A 15,051-nucleotide genomic window follows, 5' to 3' on the forward strand; every position below is an offset into this window, starting at 1 on the left:
CTTCTGGTTTTTGAGGCCTTTATTTTTGTATATGCCTGAAATGATTAAAATGCTTTTTCAAACAAATGGGAGGCCCAAAAACAACCCAAAAAAATAAAGAAGGGGTGACAATTGGCCATTGGTGGTTTATGTATATGAGGAGTATGGTTGACAAAAAGAAGTTTATTATGCTTTTCTTAGTAAGCTTACGATACAGTCCTCTGCGTACAAGGTTTGAGAATATTCTGTGGTACCATAAGCTTTATTGCAATTATATTCTGAGAAATGGTCATCTCGTAGAGCATATAAAATTAGTAAACTTATGATATAGTCTTCTACATACGAGGTTTGAGAATATTCTGTGGTACCATAAGCTTTAGACAAGACACCAATGATCTGAGAAATGGTCGTCTCATAGAGCATATAAAATTGGTAAGCTTATGATATAGTCCTCTGCATACGAGGTTTGAGAATATTCTGTGGTATCATAAGCTTTAAGATATTAAGGATCCGAGAAATGGCCATGTGTGTGTGCGTGTTGAGACAAGGTATCTATGGTAGTTGCAAATATCCAATACATTTTTCTTTTACTAAATTATATGAATATTGAGATCCATACACAGACTTATTTTGCTCCATGTACTAATCCTATACACCTACATCATATGCAAATATCTATTCCCATTTGCTCTTTTCTGATATTTTTTTAAAACACCAATACATTGCGCTCATTCTCTGATTTATCATTTTCTTAATTCACTGTTGCAACACACACACACACACACACACACACACATATTATATGCATGCATATATGAATGTATGTATGTATGATTTGACAGGATAAAAGGACTCCGGTTTGAAACATTCAAGTGGAAATATATTTCAACAAAGGCTTTAGGTAGCAAATTGGATCGTTAATTATAACAGTAAAGATGGATCATTAATCAGGATTACATTTCTCCAATGCCATTTTACCAAATATTTAAGAAACAAACAAAAATAAATCAGTAATTAAAATTATGTTTCCTACGATATCGATCGTTTCATGGGGCCTCATCTTGAAAATTATTTCTTTAGTTACCCGAAACTAGAAAACACACGGAAAGCATCCTAAATAAGCAGAATCTGATAGGAATCTCCTGGAAGCCCACCAAATTCCTGGTCATCCCAATGTGTTCCCTTCATGTCCTTGCTACCTCTACATCGGCGGCATTTTTCTACCGCTCTTCTAGCATCCTACTCTTTGTACCACTTCCCCCGAATCCTGATGTGGCAACAACAATGGCTTCAACTAATAATTGTTCCCCCTAGCTTATTAAACTCTGCTCTTGTTCCACAGGGAAAAGGCTCTGCTTCCAATCAAATTACTTCTCATGATCCTTCCCCCCACATAAAGGAACATGATACAACTGGGACAAGGCTTAGGGCAGTACCTCCACAGAGTGTGTGGATTCAATGAAGGGGCCATATATGTTTTTGGCCAGAGATATTGTCCTAGAAGCCACACATGCCTCTACTTGAGTGTCTGAAGTCTAGTTCCAGTTTATTATCATCAACAGGCTCCTTGGACCATGCGCTTTGTTATCCTTAAACTATAGATGATGTTATATGTTGCCACCTCCAGGGGACCAAGTGCAATGAACTAATGAATGGAAAGCTTTTTGAAACTTTTTGAGTTCAATTGTGTTTCAGGGCATCAAATCATTCACCTCTCTGTTTGGATCTTAAGGCCCACTCGTGCACTCAACTCTTTTGGACAGACAAATCAAGCCAACCCGCAACAAGCCAACAAGTGACAATAATTCCTCGAGGCACAGCGATTTGTAACATGGCTTCTTGCAGGAACAACCACCATTGGTGCGCCTCCTTTTTGGATTCCCAGGACCATTACTGCACTCATCTTCCAACAAGAACCAACGGTCACAAATGATAACGCAAGGCATAGTGCTTTACCTTTGTATCATTGCTCCTCACTCCCCACTCTCAATTTTTTAAAGTTAGTATTAGTACAAAGATAATGGAACAAATAATATTTATAATAAAGTTCTACTGGAGCGATAAGGTAAGCTATATTAGCCACTAATGCAATAGATTGCATGATGTGATTGATTTTTTGTAGCTAAAATTCTCAACCACAATAAGTCTTTGTTAGAATTTAGAGAAAATTAAGAGGAAATAATGATAGCAAAATTGTAAAAGATTAAGGGGGGAGGGAGAGGGAAAAAACTCAAACCACAAAATGATTAAAAAAAAAAAATCTAGGCTGCTTTCAATTTACTCATCAGTACAGTCCACACCCACTAGTTAACTGACCATCACAATGACACTAACACAAAATATTGATAGGAGTTGATGGCATGTTCAACTTATACGAGTCCACAACGTTAAACAATGACCTGCAGTCAAGTAGATACAAACTCATCTTTCAGTCGTGTCAGTAACGCGTGGGGCATCTAAGGGTAAATTTTAACTTAAAATTTGAATTTGATCCAATAAACAGTGTTTTAACACTATTATTATTATTATTATTATTATTATTATTATTATTATTATTATTTTGATGGAAGTGTTTTAAAAATATTCAAGGTACATATATTCTGCAATAGAACATGAGCTTTATGCTTACACAAAACCTCAGTAACTAATATTTTTACAATTATAAAGAAATTTAAAATCAAACAAACATGGAATCACAGAACTGAACAAGCACATGGACACATGCAGAACCATCTGACTGAATGGATAGATGGCAATAAAAATCTCAAGCACAAATGACATGGCATTGCTAAATCTCATTGATCTCCAAGTCTTTAAGTAATCCATAATTATCTAACAAAAATACAAGTTTGTAATCACTATAGATTAAGCTGCATTGTTTGGCTTTCATGCATTTGTATGGCCTCCTATCTATCTGTTGATCACTTTATTTACGTTTCTATTCCGCTGATTATAGTCATATCCTCCTATGTGAAACCTGAGATGAATCAAAGCTCATCAAGCTCATCAGATTATGCAGGATGTCTTGATCAATTTTGCATTTATATTGGCATGGTTGGACCTGCACCTACTTGTATAGCCATGTGAAATAGCATTCAAAGATGGTCCTATGAGTAGACAAGGTTCCAATAATGGAAATAATGCCCATTTTCTTGGTATTAAGAGCAAGACATGATGATACTTGTTAACAATTATGAACGGAAATACCGTCATCTATTCGCCTAGTCCAGCTTTCCGAGTCAATTTTATATTATTTTGAACTGCATTTTTAGGCTTTGGCCTGCTGTAAATCTTCTATACGCTTGATCTAATCTTAACCATGACATCCCTGTCCGATAATCATCAACATAATCCGAGTTACAGAAACACAGAAGTTGCACTATCTCAAAAAAGGTGGCCCAGTGCATGAAGGTTGTGGTATTACAAGGTTTGGGAAGATCAGATGTATACAATCTTATCTATATATAAAGAGACTATCTCCATATTTCAAATTTGTCTTTCAAGTCATAGTGAAGCAATCTTTCTGTTGTACCAAAGCTCACCCTCACATTAACTATTATTAAAACAGTATTTATTGGATCAAATTCAAATTTTAAAGACAGTTTATCCTAAGATCTCCCACATCCCTGTAATGCTACCGACAAACACTTAATTGCACTACCTGTACATTTGATTCCCCAAAAGCAACAGAAGGATAGTCCATATTCAAATTGCTGTCATCATCTTTTAGATTGTGTTTGGTAGGCGGCAATCTATCCAAATTACCTGCAATTTAAGATGACCCTACCAAATTACTATATTTGTACGCTTTTTGAGTGGCAATCCATATTGCCTTGGTAATCTACATTACCTCTCAAGAGGTAATCTAAAAAGTCTTGAGGAAGAGTGGCTATCCAGATTACTACTTCTTTGATGATGTTACCAAAAAATTTTTGAACAAAATTATCTCAAAAAAATCACATAAAATCCACGGCTTCTCCATCCACATTCGTCTCCCTCTGCCCGTAGGTCCTCTACGCTCATCCCCACCACCCCCACAGCCTCCCCCGCTCCTTGATCCAGAGACGATGCATTCTCGAGGAAGCAAATAAAAAAAAAAAGATTTTTAGCCATGACTTCTAAGAAAAAAAAATATTACTGACAATTTAATAGTGGCAATCTATTTTAAAAACAATCCATATGACTTTCCAACGATTACCTGATGATGCACCAAATGCAACCTTAAGCTTTAAATTAAGCTTTTTCAAACTTCTATACCAGATGCAATCTCAGCAGCTGATTAATAACGATCGTCACCTGGTAATACATCTCAAACATTCTTTCAATCATTACTATTTGGTGATGATACGCACCAAGACTAGAAAATGAACTGAAGTGAATGAGAAGGAAAATTTACTTATGAAAGAACTGAAATGGGAAAAAAAACATTTCAAAGAAACACAAGTTGGGACAAGCACCAGATAAGTAAACTTCAAAAATTTCAAACAATGTGTCATGATGATTTATTGTGAACTTCCAAACACTAAAAAACATAACAAGAAAGATCACCATCCAGAGATCAATCATTCTAGTTTTGCAATGGCCTCAAAGCTGCAACTTAACAATACTATAAAAGTTAGGTAACTGTTTACTTCACAGTTACTAAAATATATCCGACTGCTGAATTTTGGAAGTAAAACAAACATAGAGAGAACAGCATTAGCAAACAAACAAGTAGATGAATGAGATATGATGGAATGCAAAAATTGACATGATGGATGAATATAAACTCGAAATATTTAGAAGCTAGGACTCATGGATATCTCAATGGGTAGAGATAAGATAAGAAAAAATTTAACAGTAGATCCACTATGAGTTTGACCGATATTTAAGATAAAAAGATCAATGTCTTTGGCATATCAGGCAACCACAAATTCTTCAACAAACCATAGGTCTGCGCTCATAAAATTAGTAAAAGAAATAAATCATCTAGAATTTTACAGATCAAACAGAATGAGGAAGTCCAACACAACTTTCAATCAATTATGTCAAAATCGAGCAGTGTTGCACCCAAGCAGACCTAACAGTACTTATAAGGGACCTTTTCGTGAGCTTATAGATGAATCAGTAACAAAGCAACCTCTCTTTCAAGACATGGATCAGACAGTGCTCTCTTTTCAGGGCGATGGTTTCAAAAAGGGAAGATAAATTGAGATGCAGAAAACAGTTCTCTGGTCTGCCCTCCAGCACAAGCTTGCAACATGCTGCATATAGATCAATTCTTGGTCTGCAAGTCCACGACTGCATACCCCCATATGAACCCCCATGCGAGTTGCGACAAGCAAAAACCTTGGAAGGATGTATCCTTATGATTTAAAAATTGAAGCAGCTTACAGGGCCAAAAAGGGGGAGAAAAAGGAAACATTTTCACAAAGAAACACAGATATGGCAGATATCTTCAGCTTTGTCATCATTAAACATATAAGCTGAATTCCAATCAGTTTAACACATGTGATAACAAAAGGAAAAATGGGAAAAATCATCTACTTTGAGGTGGGGTTAGACTATGATTGCCAGATTACCTGCTTCTAAAAGGAAGAAACACCTACACGGTAAGAAACATCAACATGTCGTTAGTGGTCCAGCATTTTCTTGAACTGCTCTATAACACTGCAGACTGCACAATGGAAGTCTAGACTTGGAATCCCGGTATTTGTATTCATTTGTGCATGATGGGCCAGCACATTTCTCTCGTGGAGGTGGGTAACTGAGTCCAGAGAAAACAGAAAAGTATCAGCCAACAAGCGAAGGCATCAAAGGGTGAATGCCAACATAAAACATGTCTCAGGGTGAATGCCAACTTAATGTTGCAAAGTTGTAGATTACTACAGCAAGCACATAAACACAGCTACATCGTGAATTATAAAAGGAAAATATTAATGTAGGCATCATCAGAAGCAATATTTTCAAAATAAAGAACAGATGTCTTGACCTGCATGGCTTAAAGCTGAATATACATGGTAGGCCCATATCGTCAGGGAATGTAACAACCGTGCCAGTTGGTCCCATGATCCATCTGATATTGCTTGATGCTAATTCCGGTGATTTAGCAGCCTTTTCTTCTCGCTCTTTCTGCCTCTTTTCTTCCTTCCTCTTGTCAGAATCCAGGCCCAGTATTTTTCTGATTGCCTCAGCCTGTGAAGCTCAAACATGAGTCAGAAAACAATTCTTGAGAATTTACCAAAAGAGAATATGCAGAACAAACTTTGGAATATAGTATTTTTAATGAACCTCAGATTCTCGAGCTGCCTTCTCTACTTGCATTTTACGTCTCTGAGCAGCTTCTGCTTTCTTTGCTTGTATTTCTATTTCTGAAAGCTTCTCCTTTTGCTCTGTAGTTGTAAGATGAAATTAGCACCATATAAAAATAAAAACATCTTTCGGTAATCAATATTATGCTTCAGTATAAACTAAAAAGTAGTTCCTTACTTCTTGAAGGAGCAGGAGGCAACCCACTTGGGAACTCAATCACACTCTCACCATTGCCACATTTCCCTGATTGAAGTGCACGTTGGCGTGTCGTAAGAGGCTCATTTCTGACATCAGCTGTTGAGTCTACAGATGTCTTCTCTTTCCTTCTCTTGGCCTCAGGACCACCAGCAGAACCAGGTTCTTCCTCTTCAACATAATCTATGCTATCAGATTCCCTTCCTGATCTTGGCATTTTCATGTTCTCCTTGTTTGACTGTGATATAACATAGTCCTCATCCACCTCATATGGAGTATTCCTGTTTTTTGAAATTTTGGAGATTTTCCGCTTCTTGACACCATCCTCGCTGGCATCTTCAAACTCTGCAATTTGATCTGCAGAAGCCTTGAAACTTTAAGCTTCTCAAGGTAGCAGATCTCAGCATCTTCCTCGCCATCATCAAATGCACCATCCAGAACATGCCTCTTGGGCACCCTCTTGCTTTTACAAAGCGGTTCAGAAGCAGATATGCTGTGAAGCTTGTCAGTTTGCTTTCCAGATATGCTTTTTCCAAGAGAATCATCCTTTGCCCCACAAGAAAAGCTCAATCCACTGGAATCCCTCCATGCATCTCCTTGAAAGACATTCCCCTTTTCTTGTGAATGACCATTAGAGAAATCCTACAGCAAAGAAAAATTTAGGTTTAAATGTTCCTGCAAAATGCAGGCTTCTTGAAGAACAGTCGAAGGGTATTCAGCTCAGACTATTGTGATGTAATAAACAGAGCTTACACATAAGACTATTCTACCAGTCAACAACTTCTTGTTGTTTTACTTTCTTTAGCAAGGTGTGTGTTCATGTTATGATTCTCTGTTCAACTTCAACATGAGATGTAACAACTCTCAATTATTCACAATAGTAGATTCAGGCAGAAACACTCGACTGTTAGAATTTTATAAGTTTTGTTGGCCACAGTCAAAGTTATTACAAGTATTTCCCTATTTCCATTATTTTTTAAGAAAGTTAAACACAAAGCAGAGCCAGTTACCTGAGGGCTAAGCTTTTGACAATGCCGAAAGACATTGGAAGAACATGGAGGCTTTGCAGAAGGGACACCATTACCAGCCTCTAAATTAGATCTTGCATGCATTGTGCATGCGACTCCACCAACTTTGAGTTTCACCTTTCTCAGCTTGTTCTCAGCGGATAGACTTTGGGCTCCCTCAGACTGATGCATATTATGACCATCACCACTCCTGCCCATGCAGCCATCTGGGGATTTTGACTGCATTTCAAAGCTCTCTTTAGTTTTGTCTGAGCTCTTCTTACCTGAAGCGAGTGCATTTTCGCTACAGCGCTTCAAATCACATCCATTCTCACCTTCCGAACAACCACTTCCACAGCAACCATCAAAATCACTGGATGCCTTGTCATCCCTCTTAATCTTCTTTGAAGATGTTTTATCTTTAATGTTGTTAACAGATGAGCTTCTTGGAAGAGGGTTGTTTCCATAAAACTCTTTCCTTCCAAATCCAGCATCACTTCCTCCTTTCTCATCAGGAGAATTCTTTCTTGAATTGTTTAAAGGACACAACATATCGTGATTCTCCATAATCAGATGTACCTCAGGCCGAGGCCGCCTTGAAGTAGCACTCCTCCGCTTCTTCATTACAGCACTCATATAGTTGAATCCAGAGCCTCCAAAGCCTTCCATAGCGATAAATTCTACTTAAAAGATAGAAATACCACCAGTTTATTACAAATCTGATGATCAGAAGGAAAGCCCAAGAAATTAGAGACCAGCTGAGTAACAGGAAGAAAAACAAAGAAAGAAATTTGCCAACCAAATTTGGAACACCATCATCAATTAACCCAAAATAAACATTAACAATGACCTAAATCGACAGCGTTTACAAGCCAAAAGCAATGAAAACAATCAAAGTATCTATTATAGAGAAGGAAAATTGACGTTAGAAAAAACATAACGCAACCAACCATAGTCAACTCAACTCAACTAGGTCTTGATCCCAAATTAGTTGGAATCAGCACGTAAGTCCTTTTTTCTCCATTCTGCTTGATTTAGAACCATACATCCCGAAAAATGTTGTGATATAAACTTCTTCCCGACTACTTCATCCCATTTGATTTTTGGTCCACATCTAACCCTCTTTTTTTTTTTCCTACAAGTATCAAATAACTCCCTCATACAGGTACAACTCTCAGCCTATGTTGTACATATCCAAACCATTTGTCTTCCTCTCAATTTGTCCTCAATTAGTGCTATCTCCATGTTTTTATGAATAACTTCATTTATTATTCTATCTTTTCTTATATTACCATAAATCCATCTCAACATTTTCATTAGGTCACATACTAACCCAGTTACACCTCTCTATTTTTATGCAACCTGCTTTAATCTGATGGATAACATCCTCTTTAATCTTCCCTTGTGAATAGTCAATTAGGAACTTTATGATCTTCAATTTGCACTCTATTTTTATGTCCATTTCTAATTTTATTAAACTACATTTCATGTGTTCAGCCTTGATCCTACTTAACAATAGAATGCATCAACAAGTATCATCTTGAATGTGCCTAATAAGCTCATCTATAATTAGCAGAAAAAGATAAGGACTTAGTGCAGATCCTTCATATAAATCTATTGTGATTGAAAACTCACTAGTATTACTACTAGTAATATTCACACTAGCAACTACTCCATCACAAAGCCAACCATATGAACCTGTAAAATAGATTGAGAGATTCAAGTGATCACCTAAGATATCTACATGATTAGGCTACTCTTACCAATATCTACAGCTACAAATCGAAACAAGGAATAAACATAGATTACTGACACCTAAGAAATTTTGCGAAACTCTTTTAAGGAGACATGAACAAATTCAAACATTATTCCAAGCATATAGAAAGCCTTGCAGACGAATAGAATGACGTACCACAAATGACCAAGTACACAAAATGTCCCAAAATAGAACATCTTGTTGAGGCCAACAGAAATGCAAGTACGAAAATCTAAGCAAAACAAGGAATTAACCACAAGAAAGCATGAAATCAACCCTGAAAATATGAAGGACGCCCAAAGATTCCATAGAACGCCAAAGAATCTACCAGCATCAGGCCAGCAAACAATTATACCGAGAAATACGTATCAGAACACCCAAAGAAATTAATAAAAAAAAAAAAAGCCAAAACCTGAGAGAAAACCTGATCAAAGTCCATGCTTTTCACCAAAACCCAGACGAAACCGACAAAACCAACACCAGAAAATGCAGCATTTCGAAAAATTCGATCCAAATAGAAGCCTGAATTTCTTCCCGAAAACCCAATAGAACTTCAGAAAAAATCCAATGGCACAAAGAAATTCCCAATCTTGAACGCGAACCAACAAAAAGAAGATCAAAACCTCAAAGAATCCACCGAAAACATCAAAATGAACCGACCTTTGATCCATCAATCAACGAGAAAGAGAAAAAAATCAGAATCAGGAGATGGCTAAAAGCCGTAAAAAATCGAAATCCAGAAAGAAAGAACGGAACCTCACCTCTCCGGCGATACCAGAAACCCTAGACGCCAGCGAGCTCGATTCAGAAACGAAAAGACGCGAGAGAGAGAGAGTAGCAAAACCCAAATGGAGACTAAGAAGAGGATCGGGAGGGGTATTCTGGGAAAAGCCTCTGAAGGTGCAGGTCGAGAGAGAAGGGCGAGACGCAGGGTTAGAATCCGAAGAGTGGAGGCTTCTTTGTTTCTTTCTTCCCGCCCCCTCTTCCTTCTCCCTCTAAAACCAAGGAAAAAAAAATATAAGAACATTTAAAAATAGATACAACTACAAAAATTATTTTTATTTTTTTATAACAAGTTTAGCATTTTTTTTTTATCAAAAAAAGAATGCAATCTACTCTTATTAACTAATCCAATTTAAAATTTTTATTTTTTTTCTTGACCAATAAATCTGGCACTTTGCCATGAAGGAGAAATGCTATTTATTTTTGTTTACCTATCCACTACTTCACTATTCTTTAGCTTGATTATATTTTATATTTTATTTCAATATCATAATAAATTGAAATTGAAATTTGATGTGGTGATTTGATAATATTTTTAAAATTTAATAAATTAACATAAGATCATGACGATCAATTCTTTTAATGAAAAGAAAGAAAAAATTGATGACAATAAATAATTTTAAATTATATAATTGAAATAAATATTAATCATAAGAACAGCAATTAGTTAGAAAATTTTGAGATTTAGAGGAAAAAAAAATTCATCTTTCCCATTTCATTGGTTACTCTTTCTCTTCTTCTCCCATGGCCCCATTTTATTGGGTCCGAGACCTTAAGCTTCAAGCCGGCCTCTTCTTTATCTCCGTCTCTTTTTCTTTGCTGAAGAAGAATATTAGGGAAAGATAGGTTTTTTTTTTTTTTTAAAATGACTGAACACCACTTAACTTGACATTACATGAAGGCAGCCAATCATGTAATCTGTCCCAACTTTGGGCACTAATACTATTTTCTCACTCATTATAATTGTCAATAACAAATTTGGAAAGGTTGCTATTTGTTACAATATGGGGAAGGAGAAAGGTAAAACACCATTACATTTTGTTATTATCATTATTTTTCTTTATAGTAGACATTATTATGGTCATGAGTTTAATAATAAATAATTTTAGATCATGTAGGCTGGGCAAACCACCTTTATAAACATTATAACAATCAATCGTAATTATTTGTAACATTCTTTATGATAAAATAATACTTTTATTAAAATCTTGTAGGAAATGAAGAAGTGGAATACAATGTCAGTTATTTTCCTGTTTCTGTCCACTATGTTTTATTACATATCACTCCAAAAGATATTAATATTGCAATTACTATTTTACTACTAAGCAATTTCAAATCACATAGGTTGGATTTAATGGTGGTCATCATAATGGTTTAATATGAAGATTTTGGTAAAATCTGTTAAATGTCATTGGAATAATTAGTAGAAACTAAGGAGTAAAAATAAAATAAGGACATGGGTGAAGTAAAGAAAAGAGAGAGAAATAAATGAGAGAAATAAGACGAAAAGAATCATTAGCCTCAATTGGAAGGAGGGGAAGTGGTATTTCCGTAAAACTATATAAGCAGGTCATGCTGAAGAGAGAAAGAAGGGATAGAGTGAAATTTTGTCAGATCTCATTAGTTTTATAATATCTTAAGATTCTGTCTTTTCTAATTTTTGAAGAATGGAGGATGAAAAATCAAGATGATGGTCTAAATGAAAGTGTGCACAAGTTGTTGGTAAAATTTCTGCTCTCTAGACTATTTTTTAAGGTTTAAGATTTGCACAGCTCTATAAAATTCATACAAAATTATATTTATAGAAGTATCATATAATATATGTGCAATATGCAAATCATCTTTTGTTTATACCTTCATAGTTAAGAAATCATCTTATTACCTCTTTATAGGATGCCCACTCGATCCTACCATCAAGGGCATTACCATCTAGCCCGTTATAATTCTGTTATATAAAAATAATAATTTTCAAATAAAAAATATTTGCTTTTAATTTTTTTCTGTCCCTCTTCATATTGAAAATATTCTCTTCTCCCCTTAAAACTACATCAATTAGGGTGTGTTTGGTATTGGTTAAAAAAACCAAGAACTCTTACAACTCCTAAAGGAAAAAAGCAGTTTTGGAAAAATGTAAGAGTATTTAGTAATATTTACAAAAGATATTTTTCAAGAAGAAAAGAAATTTTAAGAAAACCTATAAAATCTAGCTTCCAGCTTCTCTCTCTCTACATATATATATATATATATATATATATAAAAGCAAAAGTGATACCAAACATTCTCTTCTCTCTAGGTATGTTATGTACTCTTTCTCTTCTCTTTTTCTGTTCAGTTTACATCTTTTGTAAAGCTCTGAAATAAATTAGACTCTGTCTTTCTTTAGTTTGACTTCCAAATGAATTGACTCCTTCATAGAGCTGGTTTGCGTATTTTTCCAAATGCACATACTTTAAGGGCATTATATGCATATTAAAATGTTATAAACAAAATAAATGGATAAAAGCAGTGGCCATGAAATCAGAACTATTTATCGCATGTGACTAGAAAGGAAGACAAGGCTGCCATGACAACAATGGCAGAAGGAAAAGAAAAACCTCAAAGGTAGTTTGCACTGTCTATTGAAAATGCTGCTAACACAACAGCAACAACTTTCTATCATGCCCTAAATAGAACACTTGGATCGGCCAAGTAATACAACTGCATATCCCCCGAAGAATATACAAGGTCTGATGATCCGAACCAAGATATTTAATGACAGAATATGATAAATTAAGATATATAGGCAAGATATTTTTTTATTAATCATCGATAATCAGAGTTGTCCGAAACACAGGACACTAGACAAGACAGATGATGAAAGCCAAGGATGGGTTCAATTGAAGGGGAACAAGGAATTAGCCGGCCATGGGTTGGTCGGACCCGCAGAAGGCTGATAGGTTTTACTTGACCTCGGGATCATCATATCCAGCATCTGCTTCTGCCTCTGGAGTATCTCGTTATCCTTCTCCGTTGGGGTGTTCTCCCTCGGAGTGTTCAGTCCAGCCGCATTCCCACCCTCTTGCACTACTCCGTCAACCCGTGCCATTGCTGCTTGATGCTTCTTGATCGCGTCCATCTTCTCATAGATTTTCTTCAACATCTGCTCGATCATCATCGACAGGTTCATGGCTTGCTCCATGTCCAATTCACTGAAGTCCCCCGTCCTCAGTGCCTCATACATCTTTAGCTTCTTCTCCAGCTCCTTATTCTCGAACTCCTGCTTATGAAGTTGGTCTACCAATTTCCTCATCTTCTGGTAGAGGAACTCCTCTTGGTTCATCATCTTCTGCTTCTGTTCCATTTCTGGCATGCTTCGGAGCCGCACGAGCATCCGGGTAGCCTCTTCGGATGAGGGCCATAACTCTGGGTGGCGATCATCTGGCTCGTAAATTATCGCACATGCATCGACATCGCATAGGATGCTGAGTTCCTGCACCTTCTTCAACAAGCCCTTCTTTCTCTTCTTCAGGGATGTCTTCCGAGCAGCATCATCGGCAATCAACTCAAGCTTCATGCTGCTCCTCGACATGATGTTGATGAGGCCGAGATAACCAAAAAAAAAAAAAAAAAAGGGAGATGCTTAGGATGTTGTATACATTGTCTTCTGGCTGGGTGGTTTCAGCCCTCCTCTTGAGGGTGCTATTTATAGATGAGCAGGTGGTTTTGAGGTGGTGAATGGTTTCATACCCGATTGGCTCAAATAGAGAATATAATAATTTGGCAATGAATCAGGGGGTGAGGATTTTGACGATCATTAAAAATGCAATCTTTGGGCAATATTTGCTGATTAAATGATACATTATTTTTATTTAATTTATGTGTTCTAGCATATTAGTGAATGAAATGATTCGGTCACGTGTAGAGTGTTGTCGAGTTAATTCTTGTACGTATTGGCTGTCTTGACCTCAGTCTGGATCCTCCACAATGCTCATTTCAGGAAAGGAGGGCTCTAGCTCATCTTAGAAAACAAACACGAGCGACGTGGTGGCTATCTAAGCATGTGTCATCCTATACGGTACGAATTGTTCACTGCAAAGGATCTCAAGTCATGCTAACCTAGTATTTATTCCCAATGTCACATGTTTTTGATGAGGGTGTGTTGCTGTATAAGACTTGCATTTACATCGCTCCAAATAGATTCTAAAACAAATTATTGGGTATGTTAGACAATTCATATTTAGTTTGAAAAAAAAAAAAAAAAAAAAGGAGATTGTGATGTTTATCCAGGAATCTTGAATGGTGTAAACCCAGTTTTTTAGTGCTGGACATGGTAGCCAATAGTTAATTAGGGGTTAAAGTACCAACTTTGACGCTAGCTATAGATTCAGGAAGTCGTGAAATGAACACATTTTGAGGAGGTGTTGGAGAGATTTTTTTTTTTAATTAACAAAAAAAAAAAAGATCACAATACACTATGTCCAAGAAATCCAAGCTTGCAGAAATCTTTGGCTATTTATTGTTTTGGATTCAAAGAATCCAGCAATCCATGGTTTTGTCAAAAATAGGGATTGATGGAGTGGAGTTATATTTACGAAGAGATAGAGATAAAAAGAAGCATCTTAGTGCATGAGGCTCTTGCCATAGCAGGAATAGAGAGGGTTAGATACATGTAATCTTATCCTTATACATGAAGAGACTGTTGTCATGTTTGGAACCCATAATACTCAAGTTATAACTTATCATTGCACCAAATCCCACAAAGAGATAGGGATGTGTGACCATAATGGCAAGTTAAAACCAACCCATCCATTAAATGGTTCAAACATTCAAAACCTAATTTGACCAATTTGTTAAAAGGGGAATATTACCTAATAGGTGGACCTCGTTCAATAAATGATTCCTAACCAATCTAACAAACCAACATGAATTCAATAAAGTTGAGTGAGTTACAAACTTAAATCATCTAAATTTTAGAAGGTATAACTCATTCAAACCTTGAAAAGGAGAGAAAGAAGATGGTAGCTTATCTTCACTTTCCAATGATCGTAGATTGCAAGGAGA

General features: G+C 36.3%; 2 protein-coding genes across 2 annotated transcripts; both read right to left on the reverse strand.

Annotated features, from left to right (window-relative positions):
• Positions 1-5,291: 5,291 nt before the first annotated feature.
• LOC105039939 (uncharacterized) lies at positions 5,292-10,209 on the reverse strand. The gene is given in 7 exon segments (XM_029262971.2): positions 5,292-5,725; positions 5,951-6,153; positions 6,250-6,350; positions 6,448-6,837; positions 6,840-7,107; positions 7,476-8,191; positions 9,990-10,209. Coding segments are annotated over 6 exon segments (1,773 nt in total). The 5' UTR covers positions 8,142-8,191; positions 9,990-10,209; the 3' UTR covers positions 5,292-5,580.
• A 2,384-nt stretch (positions 10,210-12,593) lies between these two features.
• On the reverse strand, positions 12,594-13,609 carry LOC105040053 (agamous-like MADS-box protein AGL80). The gene has a single exon (XM_010916429.3). It carries the CDS (start codon positions 13,577-13,579, stop codon positions 12,884-12,886), a length of 696 nt encoding a protein of 231 aa, XP_010914731.1. The 5' UTR covers positions 13,580-13,609; the 3' UTR covers positions 12,594-12,883.
• Positions 13,610-15,051: the final 1,442 nt, after the last annotated feature.

The sequence above is a fragment of the Elaeis guineensis genome, chromosome 1, assembly GCF_000442705.2.
Source record: "Elaeis guineensis isolate ETL-2024a chromosome 1, EG11, whole genome shotgun sequence".
Taxonomy (NCBI): Eukaryota; Viridiplantae; Streptophyta; class Magnoliopsida; order Arecales; family Arecaceae; genus Elaeis; species Elaeis guineensis.